The 22321-nt window shown below is 37.5% G+C and overlaps 1 protein-coding gene and 1 non-coding gene across 2 annotated transcripts in view; both read right to left on the bottom strand.

Moving 5' to 3' along the window:
• Window positions 1-578: 578 nt before the first annotated feature.
• Window positions 579-22321, bottom strand: part of IPO7 (importin 7) — a 49620-nt gene continuing 27877 nt past the window's right edge. Inside the window, exons 9-25 of the mRNA XM_074955030.1 lie at window positions 19693-19827; window positions 18733-18832; window positions 17474-17550; window positions 16926-17042; window positions 15861-15950; window positions 15175-15340; window positions 14432-14592; window positions 13328-13456; window positions 11496-11562; window positions 11290-11415; window positions 10888-10985; window positions 9327-9422; window positions 8048-8268; window positions 7735-7940; window positions 6505-6711; window positions 5980-6096; window positions 579-2590 (exon numbers count right to left, since the gene is read on the bottom strand). Coding sequence (XP_074811131.1) covers window positions 2493-2590; window positions 5980-6096; window positions 6505-6711; window positions 7735-7940; window positions 8048-8268; window positions 9327-9422; window positions 10888-10985; window positions 11290-11415; window positions 11496-11562; window positions 13328-13456; window positions 14432-14592; window positions 15175-15340; window positions 15861-15950; window positions 16926-17042; window positions 17474-17550; window positions 18733-18832; window positions 19693-19827 — 2211 coding nt within the window. The 3' untranslated portion in view covers window positions 579-2492. The remainder of the gene's footprint in view (window positions 2591-5979; window positions 6097-6504; window positions 6712-7734; window positions 7941-8047; window positions 8269-9326; window positions 9423-10887; window positions 10986-11289; window positions 11416-11495; window positions 11563-13327; window positions 13457-14431; window positions 14593-15174; window positions 15341-15860; window positions 15951-16925; window positions 17043-17473; window positions 17551-18732; window positions 18833-19692; window positions 19828-22321) is intronic.
• LOC141990264 (small nucleolar RNA SNORA23) lies at window positions 15489-15670 on the bottom strand. Its single transcript, XR_012640133.1, has one exon. It is a non-coding gene; the product is annotated as a small nucleolar RNA SNORA23 (small nucleolar RNA).

Raw genomic sequence — 22321 nt, 5'->3', positions numbered from 1 at the left:
CAAGCTCTAAATAACCATGAAACTAGCTTCTCATTAGCTTTCCCTCAATTTTTTCACCCTCACACACAAAATTTCCCTCCCTGCAACCCAAATTGTCATGCTCACCTACCCAAAAACTAAGCTTTTTTTTTAAGTACTTGGGAAGCATAAGTAGATAAATTATTGCTCCACAAGTGGAAGTTTAGAAATACAGTATTTTATTTTTTTTTAACATGTTAAATTAGGGAAGCTTTCAAAGTTCAGGAATGGACAGGAAAGTAAATGCTATAATAATATCTTGTATCACCTTGCCACAAAAGCAAAATCAAGTTTTGAGATTCCCACCTCAACAGTAGAACACATTTTGAGGCCTGCAATGAATACACATTTTCAGAAGTTTTATTTTAAATATGTACTTTGCCAGTCAACCTTTTTAGGAATCAGCAAGTGATAATGGGGCTATCATACCACATCTCTATATAGGATACCCAGGCTCAAGGCTAACCGTAGGCTCTTCTATACCAGATGCAATATCCATTCTTTCCTACTCCTTCATTCCACAAACTGCTTACACATATCCCCTTAAAGTGTTCAGATAGGGAAACATTCCATCACAGCCTTGGACTAGTCTTTCACATTAGAACTGGTTTTTGTGCACATGGAAAGATTTGTGTGAGAAAGGCAATCCAAAACGGAGGCATACGTGAAACGTCCATTAGCCCTGCTCAGAACAGTCCTAGTAGTTGTGTGACAAGCCAAAAAGTAGTAACTATTACTGGTCAAACTCAAGGAAAACCCAACTTCTGGATACCTGTTACTCTGTTGACTCAAAAAATAAACACACCACACAAACCAATTTTCTGAAGACTGCATTTTGAATATCATAATATATATATATCTATATATATGTGCATTTCAGTTTCATTTTTTACAGATATAAACTCAGTTCATTTTAACCTGCATTTAAGATTTGGAGGCTTACATTTAAATTAAGGTAGCTTGTTTAATATCAGTTGTAACAGCAGGTGACACATAAAAACAGCCAAAAGAAAGAATGTTTGCTTTAAAAGATTTGACACCAATGATCTCAACACAGGATCAAACTATTAATTTAGATTTTCAGAGAAGAAAAAGGGGGCAATAAACCAGCCCATTCACAGCACCTTACTGCTGGCTCCTAGATAGAGTGGTTTTGACAGTGGTCCCAGAGGGAACTTTATTTTGCCTTTCTAGCTAAAATACGAGGTACTATAACAGCTGGAGGTGCTGGAGATGAAGGGGGAAAGTATGGCTTCAAAAGTGAAAGCTTGGTGAAACCTCAAACATCCCATCTGGACCAGGCAAACAGAGCACATATTAATGCTGGGAGTGCAAAAACAGGGAAGGAAATGTAGTGGTTAAAGCCACTACCAGTTGCTGGGAAAAAAACAGGATGAATTATTTTGCAAAATTAGGAATAAACTGCAATCATAGATCAAGCCCAAGTTAGCCGAATTAATTTTTAATAGATTGCATATATAGATGTTTCATCCACACACTTCAATAAACTCTTTAAGAGCAGAATTTCATGTCCAATTTACATGCTTCAGAGAAGATAATGTTTCTCAGTGCTTACATTAAGATTTTGTCTCCAAATTTCCACTTGTACATTGAGAGCTTTAAGAAAAACAAAGGACACAGAGGGTGTTGCCTTTTTTTTGTTTGTTTTTTAGCAGCAATGAAATATCACTAACCCCTTTTTACATAACCGAATTCAAGTCACAACCAGAGGTGACTGCACCACAAAGTCACCAGGTACAAAACTGCTAGTTAATTTTAAATTAAAACTTGAAATTATTTTCCCCATTACATCCTTTTTTTTTTCTTTTTTTTTTTTTAAACAAACAGCAAACATTTTGCTATTTTGTACATAGGCTAGCAGGCTTGTTTCAATATGAAAGTGCTAATTCATTTACAGATTTACCAGTTATGTAGTGCTACAATAAGTGTCCAATATTCTACATATGAACAATCTTGATGAATGGAAATGATGAAGATTAAGTAAGGCTATCCGATTACCTTATCTTATTTACATGAAAAGAATAAACACCCAATAGAGAGGAGGGACAGGGAAGGAAATTGGGCCAATACTCATACTGCCACAAGTGTCAAAATTAAATCAGCCTTCTAGCTTGTCCTGTAAATGAGACATTTTAAATAGTCCTGCAGCCCATGCCTATTTTTTCCTCAGAAAAAGAAAAGCTGCCTTCATGACATCCCCTCTTGATTTCAGATTTCCACGGTGTGTCATTTGAAGCTTTCAAGTCAGGTTCTTCCTATCTTCAAAAAACCTCTGGTTTGCTTTCCAGTATTAGGTTGCATGATCAGGTCCCACTTTCTGGGGTTTTTTTGTCCAATCTATTTATCAATTCGTTTAGAGTGAGTTGTAGATAACATGAACCAGTTCTGGAACCACTATTGGGAGGAACACAAGCTCTTCACTACAATCACACAGTAGCAGGAAAAATGATAATTCAATTCATTCCTGAGGCTGGACCTCCAAAATTGAACGAACTTGGCACAACTGGAGCATTGAATTTGTATCCTCCATGCTTTTCAATCATTTTGGATTCTGAAAGACAAAAATATTTTAGTAGAATGTAAGATATCAAAAAATGTAAGTATCACAATCGGTCTGTGAGTAGGTAGTGTTTGTGAATGCCTCAGATTTTGGGGGCTTGAGACACCCAAAAATGCACCTGCTGAGCAACAGTCTAAAAATCAGATTCCTTTAAGGTGTCTATATTGGGCACCCAAAAATTGCTAGTCACTTTTGAAAATCTTGGCAATAGATTTTACTATGATTTAAAAATCTACGGAGAATATTAATAATAAATTCAAAAATTACAGTTTTTAAATGAAATGCTTCCTGTGTGACGTGTTCTTGAATAGGAGTCAAACACAGCTGAAAGTCTGGCCACTGGATTGCTATGGAACTTCCAGTGCTTTCTGTTTAACAAGAGATACTTTACGGACCAGTCAATCAAGTCACTAAAAAAACCGTACTTGTACTAAATAAGCACCATTTGAACGTCAATGAAAAATTCAATGTTCCTGCCCAGATTCAACAGTAGGAGGGGAAGTATAAACGGAACAATGAGGAGAGGAAAGTTGTTCTCTATGCACATGTGCACACACAAAATAAACCGTCTCCTTCCAGTTAAGGCTGCTACGCTGCATAGGTTGGTGCAAACTATGAAAAACAAAAAGCACTAAATTATTCAACATCCCTTCTACATTCCACTCATCCAGTTCTAATTCTCAATCTCAGCTACCTTTCTTTCTATCAACCAGAGTCCACGTCTCTAACCTCATCTTGAAGGGACCAACGGTTACATTTGAACTCTGACCACATTGACTGGTCATATAGTTTCCATGTGTTTTTAAAAAATTATATAGGTTTGGTGTGTCTTTTCATAAGTTACAATGCACACACAAATCAAGACTAGTATAGATCAAAGGCACAACATACAGTTGCCTGATTACTTCCTCTCTGAGACACTCTCTCCCGATCAGACGCATTTGAATGGTGCCTCTCTTCCTGCAAATACCAGCGGCAGTTCAGACTTGTTTGTGCCTCTTCTGCACTCAGACCAGACAAATACTTCTTCCAGAGCAGTAAGGAAACACTGAGAACCAAAACCTTGCACATGCCATGAGCCTTGTGCACTGCTCCAGTGCTGTAAAGGGGCTGAAAAGCTCTTCAGTTAGGGAAATTCCTGCATGGCATAGAGTCAGCAATAGTGGACTACATTCTAACTGTCTCCAACATAGGGCAAGTCAGAAGTGTGCTCAGTCGCAGAGGGCCCAGCTGGAGGATCCTGTGCTATGGGCAATCCCTGGCTAACACAAGCATGTAAACACATTACCAGCTGATGTAAATTACATGAGCCTCAAAGTTGCTTTAATTTGCACTAAGAACCAACAGCTGAAAATTTAAAACTGATCCTTTTCATAACATGCACAGTTAGCATGTGGAGCCCACTCCCCCAGGGTATCATTAAGGCCAAGAGTTTAGCAGGGATCAAAGCAGGTCTGGACATTTATATGGATAAAGACATCCAGAGTTCCAATAGTAGATATTAAAAAATCCAAGCGTTTGAAAACATGTTTCAGAGCATAAACTAACTTCTGATAATGATTAGGAAAAAAAAAAAACTTTCCCTTTGCGTTATTCTATAGCTGCTTACTGTGTTTCTTGCACCTTTCCACTCAGGCAACTGGTACTGGCTGCTGATAGGCAGGATTCTCGACTAGCCATACCACTGGTCTGATTCGTTATGTTACTATTCAATCCTATTTAATTATATACATGGACTCAGAAGATATCTCTGAAGAACTTCTGAAGGTAAGGCAGAATGGAGGAGGTCAGTCCAAGAAAAGAACAAATTTTCCAATCTGGATCTTGACCTATCCCCAATCAGACATACGCGAGAGGAAGTAGTAAGAAACAGAAGGAAAATATTCTCTCTTTTCTAATCTTAAGACTTTAATCTATTATGCTTGTATTGAAGAATGATGGTTAATACTGTAGTATTTTATAAACCTGTTAATGAATGAATAAAGTGGCCACTTTAGAGATATCCTCCGGTGGTTGATGCCCTTTCTGCCCAGGCTGCCATAGATCATACTCTGTGTACTGTAGCACATGATCCACCCTAGCTAAAGATGGTCTCGATGCTTTCAGGCCCAGGCATTTAGGAAGAAAGGAAACAAATAATGCTTTCCAGACGGTCAGCTCTACTAAGTTATTTGCACCACTGCTCACATTTACAATATGCCAGACTGTTTATATCATGTGTTTAGGTTTTGTATTAGCTAAAGGAAGACTGCTTGCTTGTGAGGCATTGGAGATGTGGGGAGCTGGGTGGAAAAGGTAAACCTTGGTTACAAGACTGTGGGAGTACAAAATACACAGTCCTCAAGGATGGCACAGTCAGTTACATGTTCTTCAAGAGCAGAGATTTTGGAGATTCTTCTTACCAACATGATTGCAGCTAGGAAATAAGTCAAGGAATCTAGAATCCTCCTGACTGTCCTTGCCAAGTGACTTGATTATCCACTTTGGAATGAACCTCCAATGGGACATCCTTTCCCTTAAGTGGGCTGGAGGCCTGGAAGTTTTGGACTTCCCCCTAAAGAGTCCTTGATCATGGAGATGAAATTCCAGCTTGCTGAGTCCCAAGAGATGAAGAGGACTGATCCATACTTGCAGAGGTGACTCTAAAAGAGTCTCTGCTTTATGGGGGAGGAGAAGCATCCACAGACCCAAACAAGCCACATAGACCAAGGCCTGTCACCCAGCAGAGTGAGATTACATGAGCAGAGAACAACTGTGGCAGAACTTTGCTCCTCCAACTCCTGGGAGGTCTCCTTATATTTTGCGTACCTCATGGTCTTCAGCTTGTTCTGTTTGCCTGCTCCATTGTGATGGGGGAGGAGACAAAAAACAAAACAAAGGAGCTTGGCAGGTGGTCCCTGTTTGGAGAGCAAAGCCATGGCAGTTGTGCTTATTGCTGCCTACTCTCCCAATCAGCTTTAGAAGTTAAGACTACAATGGTGGGAACAGAGACATTACTCTATTTGGATCACTGGAGGCACAGAAACAGGCAGAAGTACAGAAGGGCCTAGAACCTTGTGGGCAAGTCTGAACCACCTCCAATATATGTTTCGAGAGATCACTATTCAGGAACCAATTTTAAGCAGAAATATTGACAGTGTTACATTATCAAAAGCTAAAACATTAAGCTGTAAGTTAATGCTGAACTATTCAAAACACACTAATTATCCTCTCTCCTTTGGGCTTCCCACTGCAACCCACACACTCTATTTATGTCTTATTAACATGTAAGTTTTTTTGGATAGGGTCTGTCCACGTTGCATGTCTTGTGAAGCATTGAGCATATCAACTTTTAAATAGTAAAAAATAATAAATGCTATAAAGTATGAATGGGAAGGTACCATGGGCTGCCCGCCTTTGATCTGCTAGAGTTGCTATGTCCTGTAACTGTTTTCTTTGTTCTTCATTAAGACCATGTGTCAAAGCTTGGTACCAAACGGGGTTACGATTCTGAATTGCTACAAACAAAAAAAAGGACAATTCATCTCATTAGAATATTCCATCATTCAGAACTTCTTCTCACTGCCACCTTAATCAGAAACCAGCCTGTATTTTGACTTGGAGTCCCCCTAAGAAGAGACAGTACTAAGAATACAAGAAATCTTAAAATTGGTATTTCAGAAACAGATACAAGTGTTCTAAAAAGCAATGAAAATGCCTCAAAAAATGTTAACCTCTTTAAATGCTTTCAACCTTCCCTTCTCCCACCCCGGAAGCCACACTGACTTCTCTCTCTATTAGAGAGGGAACTAAATCAATAATTTGTCACCAAATGACAATCCATTATGCATTTAATTTTCCAAAAACAAAATAAAATTGAATTAAAATATGTAACTGTCAGCTAGCAGATGAAATACAGTTCTTACTCTGAAAAATTGCTTTAAATATCTGATATTCATCAACAGGGTTGTCTTCATCATCAATAATTGTTGAATAGCCCTCCAGAGCAGTCTCTTCAGCATCATCATCTTCCCAGTCCTCATCATCTCCATCTTCTCCTGCCTGTTTTGCCAGAATCTCTAGGTATTCTTGTCCATCTTCATCAATATCATCTTCATCACTCCCTAATTCCTCTGTAAGGCGAATGTCACAGAAGAGGACTCTTTTACATATAAAGCAATGAGATTTTTATCTTCAGAATCAAATCATCATCTTCAGGTATGATTTTGGTTATACTGATCAGTGATGGAATCAATAAAAATGTGGTTTCACACAAAAGGGGCCACCCCTCTCCACCTCTACCAGTGTCACACTTTCCTTTGTGGTCCCTATCCTTATCTTCTGAGCAGTAGGAAAGGAACATGTTGCTGCCACAAGAAACTAGTTATTAATAAATACACTTATATGGCAAATTTTGCATGACACTTCAGAAATTTAAGCAAGACATGGTCCCTAACCCCAAGGAATTTAGTATCTAAAAAGTCCAGGCAGGAGCATGGGGAGAGGTGGAAAGTGATGGAGATTATAGATGTGGACACAGGCAAAAGTTCTGCAAAAGTTTGAACTTCATGCAGAAAGACAAAGAAGAGATCTGAAGAGGAGGAAGACTGATCAGAGAGATTGGAAAGGACGATTGTTGGATAGACTGGAGACAGCTGATGAGGTGGAGGTTACATTATGCTAGAACAGGCAGGAAGGTGCTGTTTCAGATACAGATTCAAAGCACCAGGACACGGGGCACTCTGTAGCACAGCTGGAGCGTGGAGGAACAAGAGGTCCACCTACAGCTCTCTTTCTGTGCCCCTCACTCATGGTTCAAATAGATGCAAGGGGGAAAGGTCTGTCCCAGCAATAACCCCCTGGGAATCAGGGGATGTCTATAAAAAGAGCCAGCCCAAGACAACTCTGGAGAGAAGAGGCCCAGGAATCTCATCCATAAAAAAAGTTTACTTCTGCTCCAGTCAGGAAAATTGCCAAACGGATCCATAAAAGGGCTAAAAAGAAGCTCCAAAGCCCCAGCACTAGCTTTATCTGTGGAGGTAGAGGACTGTGGGGAATTACAGGAAGGGGCTGGCTGTCCCCATGCTCTAGAGACTGTCGGACATGGAGGGGACACGAGACACTGAAATTTAACAGTACTGTTTCAGTTTCCTTACCAGTTTCCTCATCTTCTTCAGCTTCATCATCATCATCACTGTCATTTTCATGCTCTGCATGGCAAGCGTATGCTCTTTTCAATCCATTAAATAAAAGGATAAAAGCTGGCAAGATCTGTCCTGAAACTTGATTTAAAACCTGTGGTATTTGCTCCAGATCAATAAGAGCGCACAAGCCCAGCACACACATCTTTCTATCATGAAGTCTAAAATACAAAACAACAACATTTTATATCTACTTATTTCCAATTTCTAAAAATAGAAAATAGGTGGTAGACTACACATGGCAGTCTTCAAACTGAGAGCAGCTTACCCCAAGAAACAGTCTACATCATTAAGCCACTGTGTAATGAAGTGATTAGTGACAGGCTCCACGTTATTGGGGAAACGAAGATTTTCCAAGGTATTTAATAACAGATGAGGGTTGTAATACAAAGCAGCTATGGCAACCTGGAGGCACATCGTTCGCAGTTCACTTGTTTTCACCTCTCTGGTCAATCTCTCTAATGCAGCTTCCACAAATAAAGGTATACACTGGAAGAGAGAGAACCGTTATAAACTCAGTATTTTAATGGATCAAACACCCTTCCCCCCCAAAAGCAAGAGTTAATTATATACACAACATGGAATAATTAGATATATAATTTTAACAACAGTATTTCATAGGTACAGTTGCAGAATGGTACATAACACTGCTGAATAAGCAGTCTGGTGCACAAATATACCTGAGGTTATACACATAGATGAAATAAAACAGTAAGTAACGCAAGGATATTAACACCTCAGTGTTAAATTGGTGGTAGAAGTCAAGCCAACATGAATGAAATACATCATTAACCATGAGTAAACCTATATGTAGTACTTGGGGTTGTAATATTACCCATGATAGCCATACTAAAGATATTTAAGTGTATGTTTAATTCCCCAATAATTCTGTAATCTTGTTTTTTAAAAAACTAGCTGGTGTAAATAGAATATGAACATCAGTAACTCCAGAAAACAGACTTAGTCACTTCCCATGTTAAAAACAACACACCTTTGACTTTTTACTGTAGTAATGTCAGTTATTAATACTGGAGAACAGCATTACAGGATGTAACTCAAGATATCCAGCAGAAGTGGGAGAATAGTTTCTCTGCTTCCCTAAGCAGAGGGTTAGCAGTATTATTTCAACACAGATTAAGTTTTCTTTAAAACACAATCTGAAGAAATTATTGCGTCCCTACAGATGGTGCTTTTTTGCCAGTACAAGAAGGGATGCTATGGGCGTCACCCTCTTTCTTTATTCTGGGCTGCCATGTGGCCCATTAAATCTTTCCCTTGCACTCGAGTGCATTACAGAATTTAATCCAACAGCGAAAAGAGGTAGTCTGCTCTTAAACTGTACTCCCTCATGCATGGAAGTGTTTTGGATTGTCAGATGCACTCTACCTCTGGAGGCAAAGTATGAAATATGCATTTCTAGCTCTACCAGTGCTGCCTAATAATACTCCTAGCACTGCAGTATGATATCTCAGCAGATACTGTTAGTTTCACTAAAACATGGTGGATTTTGTCACATGATTTTAAGAAAGCAAGCAGATGTTACTAACCTGATCAATGCCACGCCCTTTGCACTGTAAAACGATGACTTCCAATAGCTTTGCTGCATGACATTCTGCATCTTCTCCTGCAACTCCGGTAAGGACCTGAAAAACAGTAGACTACTGTTAGTTTTCTGCTTATGGATAAAAGATGTTTTCGATATTCTGTTTTTCTCTGAGAAGTTAATCTACAACTAAGATCTCTATTAAAATACTAGTATCCTATAAAAATTAGAGTGCCATTTCCAGCTTTCATCAGTGAAGAAGAGAAAAAAGGGAATAACCATCAACAAAGGTTCAGGATCATAACTGGAGATATGTAAGTGGAGCAAAAAAAAAAAATGGTTGCAGCTAACAACCATCTACTTGTGCTGCAAAAATGCTGAATCTTAGTATGTATACAAGTTTATAGGAGTACTTGCATAAGAAGTGCTCACAGCCATTTTGAAAACATTTATTTGTGCAAAAGATTCACTGAATAGTTATCTGAACAATTCACATAGAATTTTATAAAGCTTGTTTATAACATTTTTGTTGTCCAACCAGGGACCAGAAAATACTATAAAAATCTAGGACTAACCACATGGCACTAATAGAAAACAACAAGTAGTAAAAACTGATAATGACCAGGTCACAAATAATTAAGATGGTTTGTTTGCAAGAACTACTCAATTACAAAATAAACAAATAGATGAAAAATCAACTTGTTTGCAGCTAATTCACAAATACAAAAAGGGCTATAACTCTTCAGATAAGTTATTCACAACAAAATTCAAACACTTCCAATCATAGACTCAACCAAAGGAAATAATGTTAGCACTTCAATCTAAAGAGCAAGCTTGGTGCAGAGTTCAGATAACAAGACTCACATATACAATACACAAGTCCTGAAAAGAAAACTAACTGTATTTGAGAAGATTTGCATTTCCCTAGGCTAACTAGGGCTAAGGTTCCAAAGAATGCGATATACCCCTACAGATTGACAAGATTAAAATGCCAAGGATGGAAAATGTTGAGAGGCAGCGTAGTCCAGTGGAAAAGATAGTGAACCAGGAGCCAGGAGACCAGAGTTCTATCCCCAGCTCTACCACAAATCTGCCGTGTGGCCCTGGGCAAGTAATTTTATCTTCCTGTGCCTGTTTCCCTTCCCACGTTATTTATCTTGTCTATTTAGATTTAATCTCCTACTACATGTTTGCATAATAAAGCTTCAATTTCAAATGGGACTCTAGGCACTGTTGTAATACAAATAATACAAGACGACGACGACTGACTCCAGCCATTGCCTATGCATATTTCTAATATTCTTATGTGATGCACAACTTATTGGGGGGCGGGAGGGAGTTTACTTTAACTAAACCCCTGATAGTGACTTGGTAAATTCCTTTTTTTCAAGCTGCTGTTCCTTGCAGAGTCATGGCAAATACCAAACAACATATATCCGAAGGATACAATTTAAAAGTCTCCAGTTTGAGAGTCTATTGTTGTAAAAGAAAGTACATTTTTACAAAATTTTTTTTTCCATTTTGTACACAGGCCAGTAAGTTTTAGACAGAACGAGTCTACCTACCTTTTTACACATACTGTAGATCATTTCAAGATATTTTGTGTCAGACAGAAGCGTGTCTGTATCGACAGTTACATAATTATGCAAGAGAGGCATCATATCTATTAAATAAGAATAATCAATTAGCCGTTCTGTGTATTTTTTACAACACTAGCTGTTAATACATAGCTTTCAGGCTTATTGTAAGCTAGTTAAACATGGTGTTGGCTACTATAGTAGGATGTCACCTGACAAACCTGTTATATAGATGGCTTAAGCAAAACTATTTTGGTCAAAATAATGTACAGCAAATATAACTCTGTTCTGAACATTGGTTAAATTGCAATCGAGATTTATTTCATTTATGCCCCAACACAAATATATCAAACCCACTAATCTTAAGACATTTTTATTAGGATTTCTTACCTGTAAAGTAATCAAAGCCATCCTGCTGAAAAACTTCAAAAACAAGAGGCAAAAGCTGCCACATCTGTGCAGAGACTTGCTGACATGTCAGACTGTGAGCCAAGGAAAAGATCTCTTCATAGAATTCTAAAATGGAAGTAGCACTTTAGCACTAAATTTAATGCTAATGACAGGCAAATAATTGACACAAACAAGGAGACACATACCTAAAACATGCTGCTGTAAAACTGTTCCAATAACTTGCAAACAGATCCCTTCCAATTGTTGCGTAATCTGAAAGAGAAAGTTTAAATGAGTTTCAAGCACATGTAAAAACTGGTTTTAAATAAGTTTTAAAATAAAATTCTGTAAAGTACCTTTACTAGAGTGTCACCTTCTAACAAACATTACAAGATTACATCTCTCTTGAATACCACATGTATTATAACTGCACCATTATAGCTAAAGATCTGTTAGCCTCTCTTTAATGCCATCTTTTTCCTGGAACACCATTCTTCTTTGGATCTTGGAGGAATCTCATTTAGGTATGTTTTTGCTTATTCTTACTGTTACTCTTATTTTAATTTAGTTTTTGAGTAACATTTTTAGTCCCCATTAAAAAAATAATAAATGAATACATATAACACAACAGTAAACTAGTTAAGAAACCAGAACGTCCCTTGGTTTGTTATATGGCAGCATCATGTTATGAGCTTTGACACAAAAGTCTTAGGGTACATCTACACTGCAATTAGACACCTGTGGCAGCTGACTTAGCTCAGGGATTTTTAATGGCTATGTAGACATTTGGGCTCAGGCTGTAGCCTGAGCTCTGGGACCCTCCCATGATCCAGGCTCCAGTCCAAGCACGATCATCTACAGCACAATTAAACAGCCTCTTATCCCAAACCCAAGTCAGCTGGCATGGACGAGCTGTGTGTTTTTAATTGCAGTATAGGCATACCCTTAGTATGCTTCCTTAACCAAGACCTCTGGAACTTTAAGAACATATTTATTACCAAGCCATTTAGGCACCATGGAATTAAAACATTTATCAGAAGTCAGTAGGTGTAGTAGCATAACACTCAGTAATGTAGCTACAACAATCTTTGCTGGAGTATTTTACAACACAGACTAAGGCTGTGTCTACACTACAGAGGCTATATTAGCAGAGTTATGCCAGCAGAGCCCCCTAGTGTAGCTGCAGGATATGTCTATGCTAGAAACACCAGGGTGGAACAGATGCAGCTGCAGCACTGTGGTACGTCAGGGAACGCCTACACTTAAAATGGTACAGCAGTACAGCTGCACAGCTGGAGCACTTTAGTGCACACTACTAATGCAGACAGGAGGGCTTCGCCCATCAGCGTAGGTAATCCACCTCCTCAAGAGGCAGTAACTAGGTCAGCCCTGTCTAGAATGGGGATTAGGTCGGCAGAGCTATGTTTTTCAGGGGTGAATATTTTTCATACCCTTGACCGACAGATATGCCGGTGTAAGTTTTAAGTGCCAACCATGCCAAAGTCAATAAAGAAAAAACCCTACACTGAGTTTGGCCTTATGCAGATTTTCCAATACTTTGCTGCATGGCAGACAGCAAACTGATACATCAGCAGGAAATGGACGCAATACTGTAAGTTGATTACTGACGCATCTATTTTCCTCCAAGGGTAGACGGGCACCAAGTCAGACATTTGTCAGTACAGCTGACAAGACTGTTACATTTGCTACAGACAAACTGAGCAAATGACATCACTCAATTTTAGTGGTTACTGCCTCCATCTGCTGGTACACAAGAATTATATCCAAGTATCTGGACTGCTACAGAAATCTGTAAAATGTCCAAGATCTTAAATGGTTATGGCTCCTAGGTTGTACATGCAACATAGTTATGATTTTATACCTGTGTGTGCAGGTGTAAATAAGCTTAACAGATTTTTAACTAAAAGGATTTTAAAACATTGGCAGAAAGCATATTGTTGGATTTTTATTCAATGTACAATAACTATTTTCCAGCATCTTAGGGCACTTAATTGCTTTGAAAGAGTTTTTCCCTTACCTCTTTGTGATCTTCAACTACACTGAGGAGTGTATCGATGGTATTCAAAATTCCCATTGCTGTCACTGCTTTGTCATCACTGCCTTCTTCATCTGGTCCAGTCTGAATGACTTGGTTAAATGTCATTGCCTGCACAGTAACAGTAAAATCCCAGGTAAAGTGTGTCACTCAAGTAGTTTAATTAAAGAAGGTACGCTTGGATATAGACTATTGTACAAGTTTGAGACTCTGTACACTGAATTTTTAAGATATCGTGTGTTAAAAAATTCAGTACAGGTAAATGCCAACTATTTGAAATATCCCTCAAGATCAGAATTTTGTTTTTCCAAATTCCCATTTTCCAAAATCCCAAATTTCTCAATTCTGTCTAAAGTCATTTGAATAATCAGGGTTTATCTGTATATGAATAAAGTGGATTTGCAATTATAAATAAAGAAATAACATTTACAATACAGACCCCAGGGCTAACTCAACAGTTTACAAAAACAGAGATGACTGATTCAAAAACAGAATAGAATTAGTAGTTTTGTACCAGATAGCTAAAGTGTATTACTGTAAATATATTACTAATTCACAGGAAATGGAAAAGTGAAGTTCATTATAAACCATTAAACCTAAACACTAAGGGCCTGATTTTGAGATCAGCAGCAACCTGGCCTCTGTACTTATGAAACTGCAGGTACAACTTATGCTATGTGGATGTCCCAAGAACACAACAGGAATTTTCAGATGCAATTAATTTAGCCTAAAACATCTAACTATTGGCACCCACAATTTGCTACCAAAAACTGCTTCTAAATTTCTGTTTTAATAACTTTAGTAATGAGGTCAGTAAGACTTTTTACTCTAATCTGATTCTGAAGTGAGCTGTGAAGGGTTATCATGGCTAAAATCAGGATTACCATTTCTCTATGGAAGAGATTTGCTTATTGTGCTAAGAACACAGCAGCTTCTGAACACAAGGTATGCAAAACATCTGCATTAACAGGTTTAAATGGGCTGGTCTAAAATCAGCTGGCAAATGACAAACCATCTTGAATATAAGGAACAAAATCCCTCATGTTTAACAAACTTCCCACGTGCAAAGTGACCAAACAGGCTTACCAAATGCTGGGTCATTTCTACTGCAATGGGAGTAACCTCTTCACTATATTCACAGATCATTTTCTGAATCACATTGGTAAGATCATCATTTTCAGTCTCTCTTATAATATGAAGCAGAGCTTGCATTACAGGTCTAATGAATGGTGTAATATATTCCTTAGCTGCAAAGTAAGTAGAAATAAAACACCAATTATGTTGATTCTTACATTCTTGTTATAAAAATCATTGTATCAGTTTAAGAAAACCAGAAATTCACACTTTAATACTACTGAAATATTTGACATGTAATAGCCTACATATATTTTTCACACAACTAAAGCCAACGGAGAGACAAAAGTGTATCAACAAAGTACTATGAAACATGAAACACTTCATATTAAATTTTGTATACAGCAAAAAAAACTGTTAACAAATAACTATTACAAGACTCCAAATAGTAGCTGGGAATTCAGCAATACAGCAATTATATATTACAGGTTATGTTTCTTTCTAAGCTTGCTGAGCCACGACAGACGTTTCCTTGTCCAAAAATTACTTATGTCAAGCACTCCACTTGTTCTAACTACAGCTGGCAAATTACCATGAACAGACTAAAACGAATCTCCCAGAAGGTAATTACAATACTAGTACATTAGTGCTTAGCCCATGAAAATAGTGTATTATATCTTTTCTGCTTAAATTGTGTCTTCTTTAGAAATGTTACAGAGATGTTTTCTCTAACTTGAACAAAAAAAAAAGTGTACCTTTCTCTTGATTACTGATCAAAACCTGAAGTGCTATGGCAGCTTCCACTTTCACAGGCATTTCCCTATCATCAATCAGACATCGTCTTGTGAGTTCTAGGGCTGTCTGGAGGTTCTGGTCACTCTTAAATTTAACTTCACAGAAATAATGAAGGACCCAGCAAGCCTGTGAAAAAAAATGCATCTAACAACTTCAGAAAGTGGTCATTTTAACAATACTTGTGGATTGTCAGCTCTCCAAGAAAATAATGAATAATTAATTAGTACTACAGATGTTATTTATTAACTAAAATACTAAGAACTTTTACAAATGAAGATGTTTGAGAGTTTGGAGGCTGGCCAGTGGTAGGTTTGTCTTTTAGACATCACTAGACCAGTACTATGATCTCAAGTTCATCTTTGGCCACAGGTTTTGTGTGAGCAGTACGGTCTAAATGCAAAACGCAAATGGACCATACCACCAGACACAGAGGAAAAACTATGCACACAGTACTGCAGCCATTTAAAAAATTATATGTTGCTACATCTTAAGAAACTAACACTTATGATTAAAACTTGAATTTACTTTATTATAGGAGGGATGCAAATAGTTTGTCCATTTAGAGCAAGATACAATTCAGTAAAAACTGTACGCTATTCAACTGTAGATCAACAAGTGAATAAAAGTAAACCTTATACATTCTTACCCGTGCTCTCATATAGCCCAGCTCACTGCTGAAGAGAGGGAACACATGATTCTGCAACATGTACTCCATCTGATCTTTGTATATCTTCTTCTGCGAGAATATTAAGGCAATTACATCAGTTGGTATTTTTAAATAAAAGCCAGAAGCGGGAGAAAAAAATTGAGTTATTGTTAATCTTATTTTATACATAAAAGTTTAAATAAGGAGACAGTGTGATGTCTTAACATACCACAAAAGAAAAAACAGACTTTTTATCCTTCTTAGCCCGTCTGTCACTTTGTGGCATGGTTTGCTATCTATTCACTATCACAACCAACAAGACCAATTACGAGCAATGATTCATGGTGCAGTTTTTTTTTTAAACAAACAATCTCTTATCTTTGGCTCACTAAGGCTTCTTTATTTTGCAGTTTCTATCTCTATTTTACACCAAAGACAAACTACCTATGACAACAAAGAAAGGGCAACCACCTCAAAAGATGGATCAGTTATAACCAAATTAAGAGAAATCAGCTTTTTCCATGTCATCCTCTGCTATCGTAAGCAAACAAGGTTGCTAAACCTGTTACACAACTAGTTTTCTACAAGAAAATGAAGCCTAAATCAGCAGGCTCTCTCTGATCAAACAAATTTTCTGACATGAACAACCAGGAATTTGATCATCAAGTGGAAATGAAGAACCTATGTAGCAATTTACTGCTTATCAAAAGGCAGCACAGCAGTTCCAAGAACCTAAAATAAGTCTCATGAAATAATTTATAACGAATGTTGTCAGAGAGTCATTCAGTTATCCACATTCCTTTGTTGTCAACACACCAGAACTATATGTGTATGTTTCTGAAGTCTAGCTTCTTGCAAGAGATTTGTATAATGAAGCCTGCAACAGTTCAAGAGCCAAATAATTAAGCTCCACCGTGGAAGAGTTGTACCATGACATCTAAACCAAAATTTGAAAAATTCAGAAAGCTAATCTCGATTATTCTAATACTGGGTTGGGTGTAGAGGGAATGGGTAGAAAAGGAGAAGGAAACAGAACCAGAACACCCACTAGAAATCAGTACTTACTTTTAGGAGAATTTCAGCCAAAGAACCAATCATATGTAGAGCACCATCTTTCTTTCGGGGATCAGCATTTGGCTCTGTGAGGATCTGATAACAAAAGCCCATGGTCTTCTGCAGGACCTAGTTTGATAAGGGCTTTGTGTTAGTAAAAAACAGTTCAGCCAGTCTTCTAAAGTATCATTGTCAGGTCTCTAAAATACTCTCATTGTTAAAATGTATTTCATTTTTTCTTCAAAAGACTGGGTTTAGGCATTGCTTTATGCCATCGCTAAAACAACACCATGTTGATTTATGACTCCTGGGTGTATTAGCAAATATGGCTATCCAGCCACAAGAAGTAAATTCATACCAGCAGATGAGTACCAAAAAAAACTTCTAGAAAACAATTGGATTATTGTGACATTATGGTTCCTATGTATTACGCAGGAAGATTTACAACCACCTTAATAGATTCTTATCTTTTGTTTCAAATATCTCAGCAAGTTGCGCAGAAAATATCAAATAAGACTATTTGGTTTGTTTAGTCCAAAGCTAATCCTTAAACAGCTTACCTCTTTTCTTTTACTACATGCTGTAAACAACAATGTCTGAGCAGCAGTTGTAGGAGAAATGAAGTCTTCAAACACATCTATTAAATAAATTTAATAGTCTATAAATTTTTGTCCACTAATGCAGTTCATAATGTTAAAATAAATTAAGGATCTAATGTAAAATAAGAGCAACAGTATTCAGACATATGTCACCCAGCTGCGCCTTGATATTACAAGCATTTCAACGCAGCTCTAAGAAAATTAAACTTTGAAATGACAAGACGAGACAGGTCTCGAGTTTTCTGGCACAGAAACATTCCACCCCTTGTCAGCATGTCGTCAAATTTTTGTGATTGTAAGATCCCCGGGGCCAGGACTTTCTCTTATATCTGCAAAAGATCTAACACACTAATTACACTGGGAAAATATTTTTTAGTTGTAATAAGGAGGCAAAACTGGGAGAGCTGAAAACAAACTAGGTCTTTAATTCTCTTCTTGTTCAACCTTCTTCAGAGGCTTTCAGAACCCTTGTCAATAGCCATATGCTTTGCATTTTGGGGTTTAGCCCATAGGGCAAAGAATATCCCATTGGGATCCTAGGCAGCCTAAAGTCCTAAGTGTATCAAAAAGCCTTCATGAAGGTCCAATTCCTTCACTTTCCCTCTTGAACAGGCTACAAAGACTTTTAGAACACTTCAAAAGACACAATGAAGAGCCAGTGGAAATCATCATAAAAATGAACAGAACACCCAAAACTTCCATGGCTATATTAGTCTCTATATGGGTACATCTATTTTGAATTATGCCTTGTGTAAAGCATTACTTGACCTTGTAATAAGAAATTTTGGCACATGGTAAAGATCACCATCTGAAAAGTAGCTACTGTATGTAAGCCATACATGCTTTTAACGATTAAATTTAACTGCATTTTTAAAGAAAAACAAAAAACAGCATTAGCCAATCTAAACAACCTTCTGTAATTTTAAAACTTAGCTCTTTTACAGCTATGAAGAAGTTATTGCACCACCATATAAACATCTTGTGTTCACACACACACACGTTGTTCACCTACAGTGAGAACCAAGATAGCTGAATTTAAGGTATCTGTAGCCATGTTGACAAGCACTGATCTATTACCTCACTTAAGAAAAGTGCACTACACTTAAACAAAAAAACCAAAAAACCCTAGTTACCTCTATTTTCACAATGCACTTCTTAAAATACTGGCTTCGTTTGGCATTATATTTTTTTAATGTGTATGTAAATTTTAAAATTCTCACCGAACTTCATACGTATGTATTCATATGGGTCTTCTTGCCACAGCTCCTCATCAGCATCTGTATAGCACATCAGTGGAAATATAACATCTTGGATAATTCCCTGCAATTAAAGCGTTACAAAAAAAGGACGTAACCTATTAAATCAATCATCATTTGCTTTCTTCTATTTAAAAAAATTTAAAATTTTCTCTTACATCAATTTTAGATATGGGATGGATTATACGGTCATAAGAGATAAAAGCCAACTGCTTCCAATTAAAGGACGACCTGCAATGCAATGCAAGCCATTGTGTTTGCTTTGGGTAATGGAGTATTGAGCTGGTAAAGGTGGCATAAATTTTGTTGCTGACATTAACTCTGAATTTGTGTGGTGTTGCATTGTATGTACAATTCTTGATCCATTAAGAATACAATAGTTTAACTATTAGGCTCAGTATACTAAAGGGCTGCTGATGAAACTGCATGATTGTTTTGGGATCTTATTTATATTGTGAGGGCTTATTTAAAACAGTTTCCATTGGGATGTCTTAGTTCACACCATTGTATTAAGTCATTATGATACTAATACAAAAGCACTCTATGATTTACATTTTAAAAGAGCGTCCAAGCCCACGATAAGGAGCATCAACCAATCTGGGTTTTAGCCTTTAGTGGGGCTGCAATCCTGCAAAGACACATGCTTGAAATCAATGGGACTATTCACAAGCCTAAAGTAGAAGTCTTTGCAGGACTGGGGCCTAAATATTGCAAATGTTTTTGTTTCATCCAGAGAAAATGAATATTTCAACTATGCTAATGCAACAAGATGTGCTTCCCCAGAGCAGACCTGAAAGCTCAACAAACAATTTATAATACAAGCTCATACACCTTAAATTCTAGTAGGGATAGAGAGTTTATAAACAAACTGACTTATACATAGTAATTTGGTCATTTAGAGACTATTCCCAGAAAATGTTTTACTTGAATATGGGGCTTCAGATTCTTCCAGGTCACAGCATGTGACACTCCTTGATTGATGTAGTTCAGTGTTTGCTGAAGAACTCTAGGAGCCATGTACTGCTTTTCCTTGTACTGATACAGCACCTTCAGCAACACCTGTGAAAATCAAGTCTCATTAACAGCTTCTAGAAATCTGAACACCTTGCCAGTAACCAAGAAGCCATTTAATCCGCAGGACCGCCCGCACAAAGCCCCTCACAGTCTTGCAAATGTAAACAGATTTTTACTACACTACAATGGTGTTGACTAGTCTAAGTTAACATGTGACAGGTTCCTCTGGTCTGTGCCACGTCCAATTCTTCAACACAAGTTTAGTAATTTGCTCAGGTCATTTTTATAGTGTTCATGAGAGATGGTGGACTGACAGCCCTGGAGACTGAAGTCCTTTATTTAACCAAACAGGTATGGCTCATGCAGCAGTAGTGCAAGTTCTCCACACTCCACCATCAGAAAATGCCTCCTGGGAAAGGAGAGAAGATGGGCCTCAGAACTGTCTGGGTAACAGTGACTCATGCTAACTCTACCCACCACCACAACACAGGATGATGGGTCCTTTCTCCCCTCAGATAAGGAAGTTAATGAGCACCACTGACATTTCATCTTGCAATTCTTTTTGCAGACCCAGCTGCTGCACTGCTTGGCCTGCCAAACTGCTTGGCCTCCTTGGCTGGTGCCCTCCAGCTGTTTGCTGCTTCATGTTTGAATTTAGTATGGCATTATGGAGGTGTATCAGTCACCTCATATAATATACATGTATAATAAAACCCTTAATTCAAAACACAACATGCAACAGAGAGGGTAGAGGGCTGGCTCCATTTTCCTTCTCCTATGCCTCCTGGCTCTATTTTTCTAAGGGGATAGGGCTCCTCCAGGTAAGTCTAGCAATTTAAATTCTGTCAAGCCAGGGTCTGACTGCAAGCCAGAACTTGGATCCACTGCATTAATTATTGGTATTTAATCTCCAAGTGATTGGAAGAGTCTGGGGACCAACATCCTGCAAAATTTCCCTGCAGCTCAGCCCAAGCCTGTAATACCACAATTGTTCTGAAAGAAGCAACTGGTGGGACTAAAGGGAGAGGTCAAGTTCAGTCTCTACGCTTAGTTGATGTTTTGTCTCTTTGATAAGACTGAAAATGGTGAAAACTGATTAAAAGAAAAGTATCTACTCGGAAAATGTCATTCACATCTACCAATCCTCCGAAACCTTACCAGTAGTGAAATATGGATGAAGATGAGATCCAATTATTTTGAAAAATAATTCCGTTTAAAAAAAAAAATCTATACATGAGATTACAAAGTTGCCTTAGACTGTCACAGGAGTTTAACTAGGGATCTATCCACATATTCACGATGGACATCACTACTTTCTAAATTGTTTCATGATTTTTGCCTATGTATTAGCCTTCACTGAAATTGATTGGGCTCTGATCTATTAAGGTGTTTGAAAGCCCATTCATTACCTTAGCAGACTTGGAGATGCAGAATTTTACCCATCCCACTATAGATGGCTTATACATTGCCTTAGAAAGTAGAGTGGCATAGCACAAAGACTTTAAACACCCTAGGTTTTATAATGGCACCCATGGGATGTCAGAAAAGCAATCCTTATTTGTATCAAAATTGCTCTTTACCCTCTTGTAAGCTAAATGAAGAGATACAGGATATGAAATCGAGTCTTGAGACTCACAGAAGATGAAGTTTGTTTTATGGATGAAACTTTGGTCTGACACAACATCATTTTCTTGAAAGTGTTGAAATTCAATTGTTTTAATTTAAGAAATATTCCTTGGAAAAGTTACAGTCATTAAGATGACTACAATGATGGTTAAAAAAATATTCCATGGAAAAAACCTAACATTTCTGCATCAAGACTGAGAAATGAAGTATTTAAGAAACATTCTCTAAGCTCTGTTATGCCTTAAAATACGGTCTTTTTACTAAATAATCTGTTAATTAAACAATAGAGTTGGAATGTCTTATACAGCCTTATATATACAGTAAGTTACAGTACATTCAGAATTGACTTGATTTTTAAGGCCTAATGTAAAAAGCTACAAAACAAGCCAAGTTGGGGGGTGAAGGGGAGGGAAATCACTTCAGTAGTTAAAGATATTTTATGCTTAGTGATATTTAATCTATGAATGTGAAATAGGCTCCAATGTTCAAAATCATTCTACTTTTGTAGTATTCTAAAATATATTCCAAACTACTGACTTTGAGCACAACTAAAGGCTAAACAATGTAAATAAATTGTTGAGATATAAGCCAAGTCAAGAGTGCATATCCTGTAATGTTATTTTCTGCATGTAAGGTTGCATCAGAAATTCCAGTTTGTATTATATATTGTATTTGACAATGAGTAGATGTCAAGAGACCATATTATAGAAGGCAAAGCATAAGGGACCAGTGTTAAAATTAAACTTTCAACCTTCCGCATTTCCTGATTTCAGAGAGCTTAGGTTTTTTTAGCATTAGTTAGCATTAATTATACACTTTTGCATTGAATTCCCTTAAAGATTATCAGTACTGCTAGTAAGTTCCTTTATCTGGCTATTAAATTCTGTCATCTCTAACTATGGGCTCATGTACA

The sequence above is a fragment of the Natator depressus genome, chromosome 6 (genome assembly GCF_965152275.1).
Source record: "Natator depressus isolate rNatDep1 chromosome 6, rNatDep2.hap1, whole genome shotgun sequence".
Classification (NCBI taxonomy): domain Eukaryota; kingdom Metazoa; phylum Chordata; order Testudines; family Cheloniidae; genus Natator; species Natator depressus.
Note: the sequence above shows the minus strand (reverse complement) of the source record. Positions and strands in the feature narration are given on the sequence as shown.